This window comes from Coenobita brevimanus, chromosome 52 (assembly GCF_032717465.1).
Source record: "Coenobita brevimanus isolate Jiangsu-jjx chromosome 52, ASM3271746v2, whole genome shotgun sequence".
Taxonomy (NCBI): domain Eukaryota; kingdom Metazoa; phylum Arthropoda; class Malacostraca; order Decapoda; family Coenobitidae; genus Coenobita; species Coenobita brevimanus.
Window position 1 is genome coordinate 1,140,248 of NC_137005.1, and position 18,709 is coordinate 1,158,956.

General features: G+C 39.2%; 1 protein-coding gene across 1 annotated transcript in view; it reads right to left on the reverse strand.

Annotated features, from left to right (window-relative positions):
- Nucleotides 1-9,709: 9,709 nt before the first annotated feature.
- The window catches only part of Hcs (holocarboxylase synthetase-like protein), a 79,218-nt gene continuing 70,218 nt past the window's right edge, over nt 9,710-18,709 (reverse strand). Inside the window, exons 17-19 of the mRNA XM_080272935.1 lie at nt 18,319-18,594; nt 14,475-14,688; nt 9,710-9,887 (exon numbers count right to left, since the gene is read on the reverse strand). Of these exons, the coding sequence (XP_080129061.1) occupies nt 9,710-9,887; nt 14,475-14,688; nt 18,319-18,594 (668 nt within the window). The remainder of the gene's footprint in view (nt 9,888-14,474; nt 14,689-18,318; nt 18,595-18,709) is intronic.

The window sequence follows — 18,709 nt, forward strand, 5'->3', positions numbered from 1 at the left end:
CCCCAATTATACCGGTGCCACCACATGAAGGCATCTCTCTCCAGCATCCTGTGCACTGATACTTCTAATATACACAGAGATTTCTTTCTTTCACTAGGGAGGAATAATTGGTAGCATTTTGGTTAGCTAAATTTCAAGCACTCATAAAGTACTACTACTTACATTGCTTAAACTACATTACTGTACAAGGACTGTACTGTACTTAACATATATGAAAATATATTTATAAAATACATGTTTAACAATGACAAAATAATTTATCAAGATATACAGTCCAATTGTGATAAGAAATGGCTCTTTATATACACAGTAATATTAAAATACATAAAAGTTAGGTGACTGATAGCCTACAAAATCCCTGCTAAAATTCAAATTCATTTTACAGTGATAATTTAAAATATTATACATGTATACTGTATCTATTAACAAATATACTGACTCATACTTGGATGCCAGACACCTTCCAGTCAGTCACATATCAATTACAATGCATTAAACTGTTCCACTGATCAGCAGAACTACCAAAATCCACCTTATCCAAGTAAAACCACCGTTTCACATTTCATTTTAAATACATTAGCCAGATTCCAGCCACTTCCTTCATTGCTAAGCCATCTGCAGTAATGATCCCAGCCAGTAACTCATTAGAATATTAACTGGGTCACCTATGATGAGGAAAATAGACAAATAAATAATCAGCCTAATATTTAATTCAACTAAATACTTTAAAGGCTCTTTTTTGTGGGGGAGGGGATACTGTACACAATACAATTAAAATGCCATTTACCTATGAGCAAAACACCAATTTCTTTGCATGTGATACAATATTTCTCACATTAATCCCTACCATTAAAATCCTATACAGTACTGAATTTTAAATTTGTTTTCTTGTTATCTCCAGATGATTATCCTCTTAGATTTAAAATAAAAATCTCCATATGATTACATTCAGCACTGAAAAAGAAATCAGAGTGTAAAGGGGTTAATGTAAACTGTTTCGAACACCATTACTACAAATGTTTTTTCCAGTGTTCAAAATACATCAGTGTAATATGGGGTGGGGAACAGTGTGAGCCTTATACAGACGGGTGCTGTAAGCCCCCTCCAACACATATTTTCAAAATCATGCCATGTGTGGCCATATGCAGTGGGTAATGGATAACAAAGCACTATTCAAAGATTCAGGATGCAGTATTCCCATTATCACATATTTTAAAAACTAAAAATGTAGGGTTTCATTTTCAAGGTCTTCCCTGAATTGCCAAGGCTTGGGAAGAATATTTCTAAATTTTCCTGCAAATGGGATTAAGAAAAAAAGAGAGTATAATTTGCATATTTCACATGTTTCCATAAAACCACAGTACAGAATGAAACTTGGGTGGTTAAGAATCATTATGTGATAATTCTGTGGGGAACTGTCTCTTGCGTCGGATGACACGTTGGTCATCGTGATGGGGGTTTGGACGACTGATGTGTGAAAACTGATTGATGAGAGTGCATGCTTGTTGTTTATTTTAGGGTATGGTGTCTGTTGTTGATATGGCAGCGTGTGATTGTGTAGTGTTGCTGCTGGAGGGTGTGATGCTCTTTAGTGTTTTGTAGAGTCTGCTGGTGTTTGTACCATGATAAAGTGTTGAGAGATAATTATTCCAATTTAGTGTTTGCTGCTCTGATACTTTATTGTTTATTTGCATACTGAGTGCTTGTATTTGTTGTACGGTGTCTTGTGTATGGGGTGTTGGGGGGCGTTGGAGAGTGTTGTAGTGTGTCGCGTTGACTGATGAGGCCTTGAATTTCTGGTGTGAAGTTGGGATTGTGTCTTTCTGTTCCCTCTGTGGAAGTGTCTTTTGTCTGCATTTTGAATAATTGTATTGAAAGTGTGCACAGCAGTGTTGATGTTTGTGATGGGTGTACTGTTTAATGTTTCAAAATGTTGTTCTGTTTCAGTTGTGAAGGCCTCCCAGTTGGCTCTCTTATAAATAGTGTATGTGTGTCTGTGGCCAGCTGGGGTGATTCTGGTTTTGGTAGTGATGATAAATACTGTAGTCTGTGTGTGTCTGTGGCTAGCTGGGGTGATTCTGGTTTTGGTAGTGATGATGAATGGGAGATGGTTAGACCACGGGTTTTGACCACTCTCCAGGATGCTGTGGGGGCGAGGTTTTGGGAGCAAAAGGTGATGTCTGGGGACGATGGGAGGAAGAGGGCTTGGTGTGCAATATGGGTATGTTGATAGAGACTACTGAGGATGAAAAGATTATCTGTTTGGGATTGTAATGCCAGCCCTCTGTCTGTGTCAGAGTTGTTGACATGCCAAGCCGATGCCTTGGAATTGAAATCACCACTCAGGATGATGCTGGGTATGTCAGAGATGTGTATTTGAGGAGAATAAATGTTTGGTACTGTGGGGGATGATTGGGGGTGAATGTATGTATTGGTGATTGTTATATGTGATTTGTTACCATTGCATATTTTAATTGACTGAATTTCTGTTGTGGTGTCATGTGGGTGGAAAAGTGATTTTGTGTGTGCGTTAGTATCTGAAAAGTTGATGGATTGGTGTACCAGGGTGATGAGCCCACCGCCACCACCATCGGCCCAGTTTTGTCTGATGGTGGTGAAATTATGAAATGTAGATGTTTTTTGTGCTCTGCATAGTTTTGTTTCTTGTAAGATGGCAATGTGTATGCTTTGTTGTTTGATGAATTGTGTGAGTTCTTGTTTTTTGGTGTTTATGCCATCTACAGTATGTTTATTTGAAGAATGTTAATGTTGTGTGTACGATGTGTGTTGGGTGCTGCAGCACAGGGGTGGAGGTGGATGTGTGGGTGGAGTGGAGGGGGTAGGAGAAGCTGTGGTAGAAATAAGGGTTGGGGTGGATTAGACTGGGGTGGACTGGGAAGGGTTCGGGGATTGGATGGTGTTGGAAGGATCGGTGGGTAATGAGGTGTGAAGAATGTAAGAGGGGGGCTGGTGGGGGGAAGGAGCATAAGGTGTTTGTGTAATGTTCTCTGGATGCAAGTGTTGTGTAGGGGAAATGGGTTCATTTCTTGCAGGAATTGCACTGAACTGAACCCTTTGTCTGTCGACTAAATGTGATGTGTTTTGAGCATGTTGGACATGTGCATTTGTTGATGGGTCCCGGATTACTCTCAATGTCACCGGCTAGAAGTCTGCCAGAAATGACCACTGGAAAGTCATCTCTCGGTGTGGAAAAAACAGTGTTGCTGTGTGTTGTGTTGGGAGATGTGGTACATGTCCAGGCGACCTAAGCCATTCCCCTGGGGAGGAGGTTGCAGTAGTTTGGCCCCCATGCTATCCTCCTTTGCTTCGACAGCCTCTGGAGGGTGGACCCATGATGGAGACACCACCGCTCCAGGTCCTCCATGAGATGTTTACTACATTGTCCCCGCATGGGAAATAAGAACGACTGTGGGGGTCTCCTAACAGTTGGTGGGTGGACTACCCAGCCAGACAGGGCGGTGCAACTAGGCTATTTCCACCTGGCCGGGTGCGAAAATGTTCATGAGGCCATAATTTCCACCCGGATGCAAGCATTTTGTCTGGATATTATGAAGAATGTACAAATAATTGTTTTGAAAAGTCAGATCACAGCATCCGGGCAATAAACTGTCAGGGTGCTGGCCATCCAAATAACAGAGGGATTAATGTATTCCTATCACGTGTATGCTGGGGTGTCGTCACAGTCCACTGAGCATTACTGCCCCAGCTCTGCCTACCCTCTCCCCTTGCTCTGGCTGCACACATGTTCTGTGTGATTACTTTTTTTTTTTTTTTTTTTGCCATGGAACCCCACTCCACCTCTCCCCAGCAAGCCCACAACTTCCATTCAAGGTGAGGAATTCTCTAGTGTTTGTATGTAATGAAGTCTTTATTAGGTAGGTAAATGTCCTGGATAAAAAAAACTAAAAATTGCTCCAAAGTTGGAAGTTGGGGCTGGCCTAGGTACCATGAAAGCCTTTAACATGCAAATATATGGCTCTATAATGCGGAATTCTCATAAAAGCGGGAGCTTAAGCGTACAATATTCCTGCGTTACGTGAACGCTCACTGTACTATTTTCCTGTAGTAATCACCAGGTGGCTAATAAACAATACTGCAGTTACTAAGAGATTGTTTATGTTGACCTGAACCAGCAAGGTCTAGTTTGCTATATACAATGCTATCCCCACCACCCATATACCAATTTGAAAGTATGGTATAAAGCAATGCATTCCTGGGCGGTTATAATCTGTACACATTTCTTAGCGTTCTAAGTGTTATGTTTATTGATATTTACTATTATTAGGTAGTATTCTAAGTCCAACAATTCTGGCTGAGTGCTTTAACTCAGCCCCCCAGCCACAGAATCATAAAAAGGGTTCGATTTTTCAACTTTCACCAAGGTAAAATTTTTTCTTACAGATTTCAAGAGCTTGAATTTACACACCTGAATGTATATTTCACTCTCATATGACTAATGGTTACTGCACTATCAACTGTCAAAGAACGTAAAAAATAACAACTGTTACCCCTCGCTTATAGAAAGAAAAAAAAGGCACCAAAGTAAATTTTGGTTTTACAGATTTGAAGAGCTTGATTTTACACACCAGAAAATGTATATTTCACTCTCATATATCTAATTGTTACCACACAATCGACTGTCAAAAATTAAAAAGTCACTCCTCACTAACAGCAAGAATGGGATGCCCTTGAGAAATAAGGGGGAATAAGGAGGTGGAGGGAGTGTGGGGGGCATCAAGATGGGGGGAGAGGGAGAGAATATGCTTGCTACACACAGCCAATGCAGTTTAGATGGGGTTTGGGGGGTGGTTTTGGTGGGAGGGGACACAGGGGGCAGGATCCAATGGGACAGAGGGAGGTGGAGAGATAAGATGGGATTGATCCCTGCCAACACCCAGGGAGGGAGCTGGATCATGCTTCCCACCACCTCATCTCTTAGTTTCCACTGGTTAGGTACCATTTATGTCATAAAAGAGGCGGAGTTACAACTCTCCAGTTTTTTGTAACCTCTCTACAATTGTCAGCCATAGGACTTCACGGACCAAGTTTAGTAACTGATGATTGTTGGTCATATAACATAAAAGGTTAAAAGTTGCATCAGTGGGGTAGAAATCAGACAAAAGGGGAATCCTCAGGGAAGATGCTTGCACTACTCTGATTTTCTCTATGAATTACAGACTCTCATCTTATTCACTGTTCTGATAATGTAAACAAATAAATAAATGAATTTTATACCATAATACCACTAATACGTCAGCCGGACGTAAAGAAAGCCAAGTTTTTCCTTTTCAGTTTTTCTTCAATTTTCCTTTTTTGCTTTGGTCTCTCAACAATTTCAAAGGTCTAGTTTTATATAGATAGACAGATAGATAGATAGATAGATAGATAGATAGATAGACAGACAGATAGATAGATAGACAGACAGACAGATATAAAGTATATGAATTATGACCAGCTTCACTTGAACTAACCCAAAACTGCAATGACAAAGAATTATATATATATATATATATATATATATATATATACAGTATATATATTTTCTGCAACCTAACTTCACAGCATGCTTTTATTAACAAAAGATTTAATCTAGTTCCTTTTTGCTGACTGGTGCAGATAACTCAGTAAAGTGTATATTTTCTTCAGTTTTTAGGAGAATAATAATAATACTGTTCTTTTATTACAGTATAGTGAATATGTCCTTTGCCAGAAACTTATGCATGGGAACCATAAACTATGAATGACAACTATACTATACTTTTGATGCCTGCTTCTTTAAAGATGATTTTCTTTTTAAAGTATATTTTAAGCACAAGTTAGTGCTACAGTATGTACTTAATGCAACGCTGTTGCATATTCTATGTCTGTAACATAATAAATTTACTTATCCATGTATGATATGAACACTGTATGAAAGAAAAGTAGACTATGATTAATTAGCCCAAGGGGGCTGACCCCTCATTTAACTCCTTCAGCTTGGGGCACATCCATTTTATTTAATTCCAGCTAACACCAGACAATTTTCTTCAGCTTTGACAAGACATCCCTGGTCTGTAGAAGTTAACTCTAACACTTTTAACTTGGGGAGATTATCATCCATTTGTAGCTAATTTCAAACAGCACAGTGGCAGAATAAGACAATTCTATGGCTCAACATCTTTTCCATGAAACTTCCTCATGACCAGCACTATATTCTTGCGTTAATCTACTGCCACAGCTCAACACTGAAAATGGAAACATGGCAACTGTACAGTACCTCTACTGAGAGTGAAGAGTATAACTCTTTAGTTTACTGATATATCCATGCTGAAGGACTGCCCCTAACGATTGGATAAGTGAATATCCACTGCATACTCACAAATGAGCCTCCTTAATTTTTCAGTGCAGTACTATGTTTCAGTTCAAACAGATGCAATAAGTGCCCTCAATTCCGACAGTAGTTAAAGAGATATTAAATATAATACCCAGAGGTAGTCTGGGGAAGAAACTATACAGTACCTCAGGCTTCCTTACTAACTACCGGTGTTTAAGTATTTTAGTGAAAAATTAACATCCACTAACAGTCTCCAATGACTTGATAACTGGCCAAACATAAGCATCCTGTGTAGGAAACAGTGACACAAGCACCACAGCATTAGTTGATGAAACTGTGCAAGCCACTTTTAAGTTGTCATATTTCATTATCAGATTTCCAATGGTAGGTTAAAGACTCTATACCGACATAAAGAAATTATATACACTGATTCAATGACATAACAATAAGCTGCCCACTGCAACTGAAGGCACTGGAAAAGGTATACAGGACCCTACAAATGAGACGTTTCAACAACAGTAAATTTAGTGTACAATTGTTACTGAAGGTTACTGTACCATTATCTCAGTAGGAATGTATACAACAATTGCATAAGGCAGCGAATCAAAATGCAAAAGGATACACCCAGGCACCTCTCATCTATCAACTATACAGAATGCCTGCATATGCAAAACATTATTTGATAAATCCTCCCTAGACTCCGTTCACCATTAAAATACAGTATGTAGACAGAGTATATTGCACCACACATTATTTTTTAAATTCTTGAGAAAAATTTAAGTCAGTGAATTTGATGGAGTTAAAGTTTATCATTTGTTATATATCTGACACCACTGAGAGGAATAATTCTTAACCCCTTCAGCCTGAAGCATCTCTAATAGTGCAATGGTAGCCAGAATAAAAAGCTATCAGACTGAAGGAGTTATCATCATCATCTGGACCTCCTTTTCCACCCTAGGACACGGTGAGGAGCAGCAATGTCCAGACAGCCCAAATTTGCCTAATCCAATAAGCCACAGTTCCATTCACTTATCATTCAAGCCCCAGAATCCTGGCTCTATCTGATATGCCAAAAACATTCACCACGTTCTGTAGCTTAACATAAAAGTATCCAATAGAGCCAATCCAGACGCTGCCAAGTTAAAATGAGGTGCCAAATCCCTGGTCATGCAATTCTCCTCACAACATTCATCCAGCCAGCCTGATCTCTTGTCAGTTCCCTAGCCTCACCGAATTCCAAACCTCTCTTCCTCACCATACTCACCCACCATATCTCTCCACCTTCTCCTTGGCTTACCTCGTCTCCTCCCGCCTTCAAATTTGCTCAGAGATACCTTTTTCACCACTCTATTGTTATCCATTCTCTCCACATGACCATATCATCTCGGTACACTCTCTTTGATTTTGGTGTCCACTGACTTCCTCATTCCACATCTTTCACGAATCATATTATTTCGTATCCTATCCACAAATACATTCTCAGGCAAATTTCTGAATTAAAAAGGTTTTAAGTCTTCCATATGCTAATAACTGTTCTGTAATAATATCCACATCCATTAAAGAAGTGAAAAAACATCAATATAATAGCCTGCTATGTACAGTATATTAACCCTCTCATACATGAGGGCTCGGTAAAAAAATCCAACCGCTCGCATTTTTTCAACGCAGGTGCATCCAAGTGAAATCCAATCACCCACACTTTTCAACGCAAGTTGCGTTCAACCATGTAGGTTGCGATACTTTTTTGCCACAATTTTCAGTTGCATCATTCAACTTTCTCCTCTGTCCTTATTTATAACTACTGGTATGAAACTGCTACATATTATAAATGAATAAATGGTCTTCTAAATGGAAAAGAGAGAGAGAGAGAGAGAGAGAAAAAAAAAAATAAATAAATAAATAAATAAAAAAATAAATAAATAATAAATTACCATCTTTTATCGTTCCCTCATTTATTCAACACTGATTTCTCACAGATATAAAAATTTCATCAATGCTTCTTGACAGAAAGTTGTAGAGCAATCAACAAACACTGACGAAAGGTTTATATATCTCTAAAAAATCAGTATTGAATACATGAGTGAATGAAAAAAATATGGTAATTTAATTTTTCTTTTCTTTTTTCTTCTTTCATTAGGAATACAATTTTTTCACTTATAACATATAGTAACTTCATAACAATACAGTTACAAATAAGGGCAGGGGAATGAAATGATTGGGAACATTTAACGATGTTGAGCCAGCCACTACTGAAGCGGCCGAGTAAGGTCAGAGACCATAAGATATTTCCGTTCTGTAAGCCATAAAAATCTTTCTAATGGAGCTAGAAGTGTAATTTTTTTACAAAAATCATTGCAAATAAATGCTCTACAATTTCCTATCAACAAGCATTGATGAAATGTTTATATACTGTATCTGTGAAAAATCAGCCTTGAATAAATGAGATGGAGGAATGGAGTGGAGAGGTATATGAGAGAGGGAGGTGTGAGCTGGGAGCAGGGCAGTGAAATGGCGGGGGATGGGGCGACATGGAGGCGATTTGTTTGTGGCCACCCCTTACAGAATTAAGGCGTCTGGCAAGAGAATTATACTCTCTTTTCTTTTTCTTTTCATTCCTTAAGATCATCTATTCATTTATAACATGTAGCAATTTCATAACAATACAGTTATAAACAAGGGCTGGGGAGAAAGTTAAATGGAAACATTTTCCAATGTTGTGCACATCACCAAGAGGGGTGTGTGGTGAGTAAGATCTGGGTCAGCCCGTGGGGGTCATGCAGTAATCGGAGGCAGTTCAATGCAGGATGCGTCGAAAGAGTTCGAGAGGGTTAAGGAATAATGACCAAAGAATTTATACTGATAACACCTTATAAACAGATAATGAGTCTCATTAACTCTTATATACATTATAAATTTTCTTTCTGTCGCTCAATAATGCCTAAGAACTTCTCTATATTCGGGTGATTATTTTGTTTATGTTACGTATAAACATACTGTACCTGAACTACAGTACAGAAAGGGTTACATATACAAGAGTAGAAAGCTCCAGTAAGAGCAAAACTGTACACCTTTACATAAGCACTATGAGAGAAGTCGGTGGTATCTGCACTATTAAGACCAACACTGCTATACACATTACAGTGATAGTTACAAGCTTTCACTCACAACTTGTGAGTCAAGTACTGTATATCATGCAGTGTTTAACCAAAGTCTTAAGCAGAGTACCAGAGAATTTACCTGACAAGTAATGTAGCTTGGAAGTATATCTTTAAATAATTTTCTTGAAATGACCTACTGTTTTACTTGTGTAGGAAATATCATCCAATATGTTAATTTGCAGTACTGGTCCCCTACTTCTCAAAGAATACTGGATCCTTACTTGGTCTTTGTGTACACAAGCCCCTCCATCATGTTGAAGGAGTTGCCATCAGGCTGGAGTGTGATGATGGTGCCAGACACCAGCTGAGCCTGCAGAAACCCATAATCATCCACACCCACTATAACAGCTGCTTCAGTCTGTCGATGTTCACTCTGCACAGTCACTGTGGCATTGCTGTTAAAGGAGTGCAACAGATTATTCATACCCCCACCCACAGATATTACACATAAAAATTTCTCTTGTTCTGTTTATATATATATATATATGTATATATATTGTATAGATAGATAGATAGGTAGATATATACAGTAATCACTCTACTATCCAATGTAACAGAGCAAAAGGCATGTCCGGAAAGTGGTCCTGTCCAGAAAGTGGTCCCGTCCGGAAAGTGGGCACCTGCCTGTTGGACTGGTACTTAAGGTCCCTAACCCAGCCTAACTTTGAAAGCCACCTAAATAACTCCCTACCGGACATGCATAGCACCTATTTAAACCTATTTAAGACCCTATTCACACCAATAATGGACATAAAGCATGATATAAATGAAAAGGAACCAAGGAATGAGGAATTAAAAGTGACTGTACCTCAGCCAGGGTACTTACAGCACGTTTGTGGCCGCCTTTTCTAAGGTTTTTGGCAGTGGTGAAAATGCTCTTGAAGCACGTACAGTAATCCAGTGTTGTGCTGCACCTACAGTACTTCTTTGCACTGAAAGTTATAATTGTTTAACACAGCACATTGTTAATTGCACCACGCCAGTTTCAACCACCAATTTGCACTTCACAGTTAATCCTTTGCACTCTAAATTCTAATTTCTTAACACCGTACAACACTGTAAATTCTCGTGTGGTCTACTGGTGAGGTATTGCAGTTTATTCACAAAAAAAATGTGCACATGTGGCATCCACTGCGATAAGCATCCACTCGCGATTGAAGTTAAGCAGTAACTGTTGGAGGGTTGGTGACGGGGAAACAGAGCTGCCAGATCGCAACAGCCACATTACCAAACTCCTCAATTTTCATTAACAAATTTAACTTTTCATTACCAAATTCGTAAGCTAACATTTATCCTTCACTGGTTATATATACAAGTGGAAATACATGTAATCACTCTCCTTATAATTAACAGCATGTTGATTATTTTCACGCTATGTAGGCTAGCACATTAATCAGAGAGAGCAGACAATCCATCATCTCCATCCTGTGTATCCCCATACATGTGAAAAATCCATTTGGTAATGCATTATTCTGATTCATTACCAAACGAATTTTTCATTACCAAATTGGCCCACATTTGGTAATGAAAAATACCAAATGGCAACCCTGACAGGGGAGGGGAGAGGAAGGAAGGGTAAAGGGGCCATGGTGCAAACAGCTGTTCTGCGCCGTGCAGCAATTCAAAATTACAAGAGGGAAAAAAATCGTTTTTTGGGGGGATTTTTTTCTTCTCTGGCCATTTTTGGGTTCTGAAGGTCCAGGTCCACAATATCCGGTAAGTGGAGTGTCCGGAAAGTGGGCGTCCAGATAGTATAGGGATTACTGTATATATATAGTCATATATATATATATATATATATATATATATATATATATATATATATACAGTTTATATATAGTATATATATATATATATATATATATATATATATATATATATATATATATATATATATATATATATATATATATATATATACTGTACATAATTATATGAGGCTACTTTATTCCGAAATTCACTACTTTTGAGGCCTGTTTCCGCTACTTTTGGTCACAAGACACTGGCAACCCTGGTTCCAAGACATCTTTGTTTACACTTTTCTGCCAGCCACCATCACATGCAGTACACTTAACCACCATCAAGTGCAGCATTTTGTCTGTATTTTATTGTGATTCCTACCTGTGCTGAGGACTTGAGAACACATAATGGCTGATGAAACACAGAAATGTGGAATGGGTGACCTTGGCAGACCACCAACTAAGGCATCCACGCACCATACACCAAGTGTACATCAAGCCCATCATATTCTGTTCTAATGTGGGTTTTTGTTTTGTATTGTTTCCTGACTAAAATAAATTAAAATGAATCATGTTATGTGTGTTTATTGCATGATTTACACCGAGTAATGTTGTAATATTGGAGGAAAATCAGTCAAGTCATGCATGCTCAGAACCAATTTATTTTTTTCCCATTAGTTATTCAGTTCAGATTTGGGGAATTCCAGTTTGGCGAGGTTTTTTCGTACCTATTACTCACCAAATGTGAGAGTTCACTGTGTATGTAAATATATATATATATATATACATATACAGTTACCTCTCAACTAACACGAATTTAAAAAATGCGTTTTCATTTTAACACGAGCAAATATTTAAGGAGATATGTTTAACTAACAAGGGTTTCTCGATTTAACGCGACTTTACATGTACATGATGGTTTCAAATTAGCTGCGCGCGCCTTGGACAGTCCCGAGCTGATAGACCGTGTGTGGCAGTTTATGCATAAATACAATTTTTTATTTGTCTGTTGCTTAAACTGGTTTTATTCGAACTATAATATTCGAAAATGAAGTTCGGCCCCATTCTGAGCAATTTGGCTCATTTTCGGACAAAATTTGGCCAGGAGAGTGATGGTAGATCTAAATTGTTACAACTTGATGCTGCAGAACAGAAAGAAGAAACCACTCGGACCAAGATAGAGCAGTTCTTTATGAAGAAGACAGAAAACTTAAGGGAGTTATCTTCATCACCAGTAGCACGGGAGTCAGAGGAAGAGGAAGAGGAAGGACAGCAGAGTGAGGAGGGACAACAAATTTAGGGTGGGGAGCAGGGTAAGGAGAGACAGCAGCAGACGACGAGTGATGCATAGATGAAGTGAGGCTGTGTTGTCATTGTTTGTGACCTACTAACTGTAATGAAAATGTTGCTTTTACTGTAGTGTTTTTATGACCTACTAATGCATTAATAATGTTGAGGAACTTTCACAATGCCATGAATGAAGCAGAATTGAAAGAGAATCCACGTAAAAAATAACAGTACGTATTTGGGGAGAAATAAACAACGCTTCAGCCCAACTATGGCTCAAATGTTGTTTATTTCTCCCCTGATATACTGTTTTTGTTTTTTACATGGATTTTCCTTCAAATTAATATTGTTGCTTTTAAGTTTAGAGTAGCATAACTCCCCAAATGGGTAGACTTTCCCAGAGTCCAGGAACGTAACCCCCAATATTACCATTGTTTCTTATGGGAAAATTATGTTTAAAAAACGCGTTTTTAACTAATGCGACCTCTCCAGGAACCTAACCCTCGCGTTATTTGAGAGGTTATTGTATATATTTACAGTATCTACCTATCTATCTATCTATATATATATATATATGTGTGTGTGTGTACTGTTGCAGTTGTGGCTCCAGGCTTATCTGGGCTTAAGCCCAGAGAACTATCAGTTGATGCTGCTCTTCTCCTGCTGTCCACCTTCCTTTTGAGGTACAGGAAGGAAGCTGAGAGATATTTATATAATTAAACAGCAAAACTTCCTCCTATACTGGTAACTCACCATTAAAGCATCTCTATTCAGTAATGATGCTGTTCCCTACATTATATTTTAACCCGCCGCGTCCCGCTGACAAATATATACGTCCACACATTTTGTTACTGTCAGTCCCATTGAAGTACATAAATGCGCATCACTTGCAAGGTCCCTACTTTGCACAATTTTCAATTTTCGCGCGTGATTTTTGGTACGTATACACAGGACACCTTCCTCTACAAGATGCCAGGCAGGGACAATGTCTTACCATGCATGACCTCCCCCCCCCCCACATGCCATTGTCTCGGCAATTTACCTGTTACCAGTGACCTGGCCAGTAAATACATGTCGTGCCACGGTGCGAAATTCAGGGCCAGAGTGATTCCCCTGTCGATGACAATGTGGAGGACAAAGTTTACATAGCATTAGAGGAAGAAACAGTCAGAAATGATGATCAGGTAATGTTGACAAAAAAGGTTACGTATGTTGATGTGTTTGGTGAGTGAAACAATGCTTATATTGCCTATATTACTGTGTGAAAACCAATTTACTCTCGTACTACATATAAATTCGTACCAAATAAATAAATAAATAAATGAGTGGTGTCGAATAGTTACCCTCCCATAGAATTCATTTTCTTTGGAGCCAGCCTGATAGAAAACCCAGTAATGTAAGGGGTACTGCTACCTGTATCAAGTATTTTAAACCTCAGGTGAGCTATTTCTCTATGAATTTTCGATGTTTCTCACCAAAAGCGGAGGTTTGAGCCAAAAAACAATTTTTCCAAAATTGGTCAGGCTTGGGAGGAGTCAGTGGTGGAAAATCGGTTGGGACTGGGCGGGTTAAATACATACAGTTAGCGCTAAAGAGCATTATTTTTTTCTGTTCCTCCTCTTCAGCCTATATATCCTTATATAGAACTTATGGGGAGAAAATTGATGGGTACAAGGCCTGCCTATTTCAAATTTTAGCTCTGGCAGATCAAACCTCTACAAATGGTAATAATTCTTTAGGCAAAGCCACCCCTGAATGTCTGAAGATGCTAACAATTACTTGTTAAACCTACTGTATGTGTCTAGTACATCCTTATGACAGCTGAACATACATACATACATACATACATCACCTCAGGTTAGATAAAAATGCTGTTGTTTTGTCTTATTCAAATTGTATCCACTTTCTAGATCCAAACAAGCAATGTTGCATTACTAAACTGTGTATTTGCTATACCTGTGTAGCCAGTACTTGTAGTACTGTGGTTGGACTGCACCCGGACCTCTGGACTGGAATGCCTCAATCAGGTCCTCTAGTATGTTAAAAACTCGAGCAAGGAAGGTTTCACGGTCCATTTCTGGCAGGGAGGTACCATGGTCCAGGTTGTGTTGTCGGATAGCGTCATTAATGCAGGTGGTAGGGTTGCTGTTGCTCAGGTTCACACCACACCCTGCATCAATATGGAAATAAGAAGGTGTCATGGAAAGAGATATGTAGTGAAACACTTGGTAAGTGAAATTAGTGTCTCTATACAATGAATGGAAACATTATCAGCATCATCAACCCAACCTTAATTCCCACCTAAAACAAGGGGTGGAATACTAGTAGTAATCTGGAAATAAAGAAAAACACAGAGCTCAAAAGCTAGAAAATTAAAGTAAATGAGATGTGAAGGGCGACTGACTGAGTACACCAAGACATGCACAAACTTGCGGGATCACAAATAGTAATGTGCTGTAAACTGGTAAGTGACTGCTTGCCACACACAGTGGCATCTGTGGTGGTTGCAGGAATTTCAAGCACCCTCTCAAAACTTTTGCTGGATTAGTGGTGTTGGACCATCAACTACCAGAAAATCAATGGTGTATCAGTATCAGAAAATGATGGATACTAGAAATAATACCCTTTGTTTGTGAAACCTAGGAATGTAGTGCCTTGACAGCTACACTTCCTATGCTGAGCTATTCCCTGTTCTTGGGTAATGCAGATAATTCAGAGAAGAATACTGTTATGTCCCCGGTCCCACAATGCCACAGGCTCCAACAGCAGTAGTTCAGTACAGTACAGAAGACATTGCCCAGTGAGTTGTTCTTCCCAGAGGCAGCCTTTCGGTTAGCAACGACAAGATTGGATCAAGTGTGGTAAATAAACACTGGCTTCTCAAGCTTGCAGTAGTCTTTATTCCCCAAATACAGGTATACCTCAATATACGATACCCCAGCTTTGCAATGAGGGTAGAAATACCACCATACCCTGCCTAATGATGGCCAAATCCCGGTTTAACGATGGGCTTTTATTTTTTATTTAACCGATTTTGATGATATTTTTGACTAAAATTGTGTGTTTAGGTTGATTTACAAACTGTTCTTAAATTAATGGGTTTTAGCCATACGTGGGGTGAACATTGTCATTTTGGGGTACAGTTTACTAAGATTCTTTTTTTCCACTCTTACATTTGACGATTTTCAAATTTTATTTATTGGTTTTATTGAGTTATTTACCGGTATTAGGCTTAGGTTACCTTCTTTCACAGCTGTTACGCCATTTAGATTGGCTTTAAACTTGTTTTTGGGCTCATCTGGGTGGGTTTAGGACTTGGGTGAAGGGAGGGGAACCCAAGGCTCAAAAACCCATCCCTATACTTTACATGTTAAATCTACCCTGGGATACGATACCCCACCTAACGATGGGTTTTTACTTAACCCGCCCCATCCCGACCACTTTTCCACCACTGACTCTCCCCAATCCCGACCATTTTTGGAAAAATTTTTTTTTGGCTCAAACCTCCACTTTTGGTGAGAAACATCGAAAATTCATAGAGAAATCGCTCACCTGAGGTTTAAAATACTCGATCCAGGTAGGAGTACCTCCTTACCTTACGGGGTTTTCTATCAGGCTGGCTGCAAAGAAAACGAGTTCTATGGGAGGATAACTATTCCACACCACTCATAAACGGTATTTATTTATTTATTTGGCACGAATTTATATGTAGTACGAGAGTATATTGGTTTTCAAACGGTAATATAGGCATTATAAGCATTGTTTCACTCACTCATCACCATTCCTGACCTTTTTTTGCCACATTACCTGATCATCATTTCTGACTGTTTCTTCCTCTAATGTTTGTCCTCCACATTGTCATCGATTGGAGAATCACTCTGGTCCTGAATTTCGTACCGTGGCATGACATGGCTTTACTGGCCAGGTCACTGATAACAGGTGAATTGCTGAGAAAAGGGCATGCAGGGGGGGGAGGAGGTCATGCTGGGTAAGGCATTGTCCCTGCCTGGCATCTTGTAGAGGAAGGTGTCCCGTGTATACGTGCCAAAAATCACTCACGAAAATTGAAAATTGTGCAAAGTAGGGACCTTGCAATTGATTCGCGTTTATGTACGTTGACGGGATTGGCAGTGACAAAACGTGTGGATGTTAATTCACGTCGATGGGATGCCGTGGGTTTAACTGCAATACTAAAGCAGGTTATACCTGCAATTACACTTAATGCTTGCAAACTACACTTCACTGTTTTCACAAGCACCGGAGCTTTACAATCTTCACCGGGCCACACTGACACTGAACTGCACTGATACTAGAACTGAAACGACACTGAAACTGCCTAAGCTCTTCTGCCTTCATGTATAATCTTGCACTCTTCAACATTCTAGGATGTGCTGGTACCTGCCCCTAGCAACACCAGTTACCAAGTTGGGGACATCTAAAATATCCAGAGTTTTCTTGCACTACATATCACTCTAAATTATTTATCATACAAACTGAGATGAAATTACATAGTTTAAAAAACAATCACATAAATAAAACATTATATAGAAAAAAAGCACAAAACTTAATATACAACTTACAAAATACCTGCACTCACAACTAGCAGGCTAACTGGCAACTCTGACATGTAATAGAAACTGCGAGAACCACCTGGAACCCTCCAGTACTACCGAACTAGCAAATCCCACTTCTCAACAATACCATCACAGAAAAACACTGGCAAAGGCACTTACACAGTGTGGACTTTCCCCTAGCAGCAATAATTACATGGTCTACCAATATATTCAAGTACTCAGCATTTGGTTATGTTCAGCTGTTTATGTTCATTCACATCAACAGAGAAAGCCAACAAAATTAATAAAAATTAAAACAAAACACTAGGAACCAAAAGAAAAAGTCTCCAAGAACTAGAGAAACTAGGAAAAACCAAAGAAGTAAGAAAAAAAAAACAAAGAGAAAGCACAGTGGATCCAGAGATGTGACTATGAAGGAGTGCATACAAAGAAGATTACCCAAAACTCACAAAATAAGCCAAAGAAGGGACTTATGACATAATCATGAGGTCACAGGAATTCTAGGGAGTAGTCAATGTACTAGAAAGGCAGTGAACTGATCTTTATGAATGAGAGCACCTCACCACAATGTGGTGCAGGGAACAGTGTGGAGGTTTGGTTCTTGGATGGGCATTGCATTTGCGTCTCTCCACCCAGTTAGCAGGGGTAAGATAGCAGGTTCCATTTCAACCAAGTTGACTAAATGGTTACTACCCAGTGTTGTAAATGGCTTCCTAGCTTACAAGAAACTAATAGGTTTGTCATGCCGAGTAAAGCCACCTAAGTGGGAAGAAGAGTAATAAAAGTGACTGGAAGGAAAGGGAAAAGTAAAAAGAGAGGTAGGCAGACACCAAGATAGAATATGGAAGGAAGAAGTAGGCAGCACTACATCAAGTAAGTGGATGATAGTTGCCACCAGCTACCACCTATGAGCAACAGTAGATGTGAGTAATGAGGTCTGAATAATGATATACATAGATATGTGTAATTGTGAAATGATGGAAATTATTAATTTAAAATTCCTACAAACTAATGTCATGATATGTTATCTCCAATTTCTATAAGCCAAAGATCACAATATCCAAAAACTCAACACTGGCACCATTTTCCAATGTAACTTCTGCAGATATGGGAGGACTACTGGTAATGTACAGCTATATTTGATACAGCAGAACACACAAACCTTCTCTGTAAATGAACGAAACTTACATACAAGAGGACAAACAACAAAAAACAGAGCCACTAACCTACATTAGCAATGACCTGGGAACCAAGTGTGGATGCTTCAACTACCACACCACCTATCTTGATGTCAGATCCAAGGTATATGTCATTTGGCCACTTAAGTGCAAGAGGGATTTGGGCATAATCTGCATGGTCCCTGACTGCCCGTACAATTGCCAGAGCTGCCAGGTGCTGCAGAAAGCTCAGATGCTGTCCCAAGGGTGATGCAAGGTCCACATGAAGCTGTGTGCTAAACATGGCACACCCCAAGGGAGACACCCAAGCATTGCCACTGCGACCTAGGGAATCAACTAGGATCATCAAATGTACACAGATATAATACTTATGTTATAAATTTACAGCAGCTACTGCACTTTCCTATATGGATACAATGATGCATAACAACTATGATGT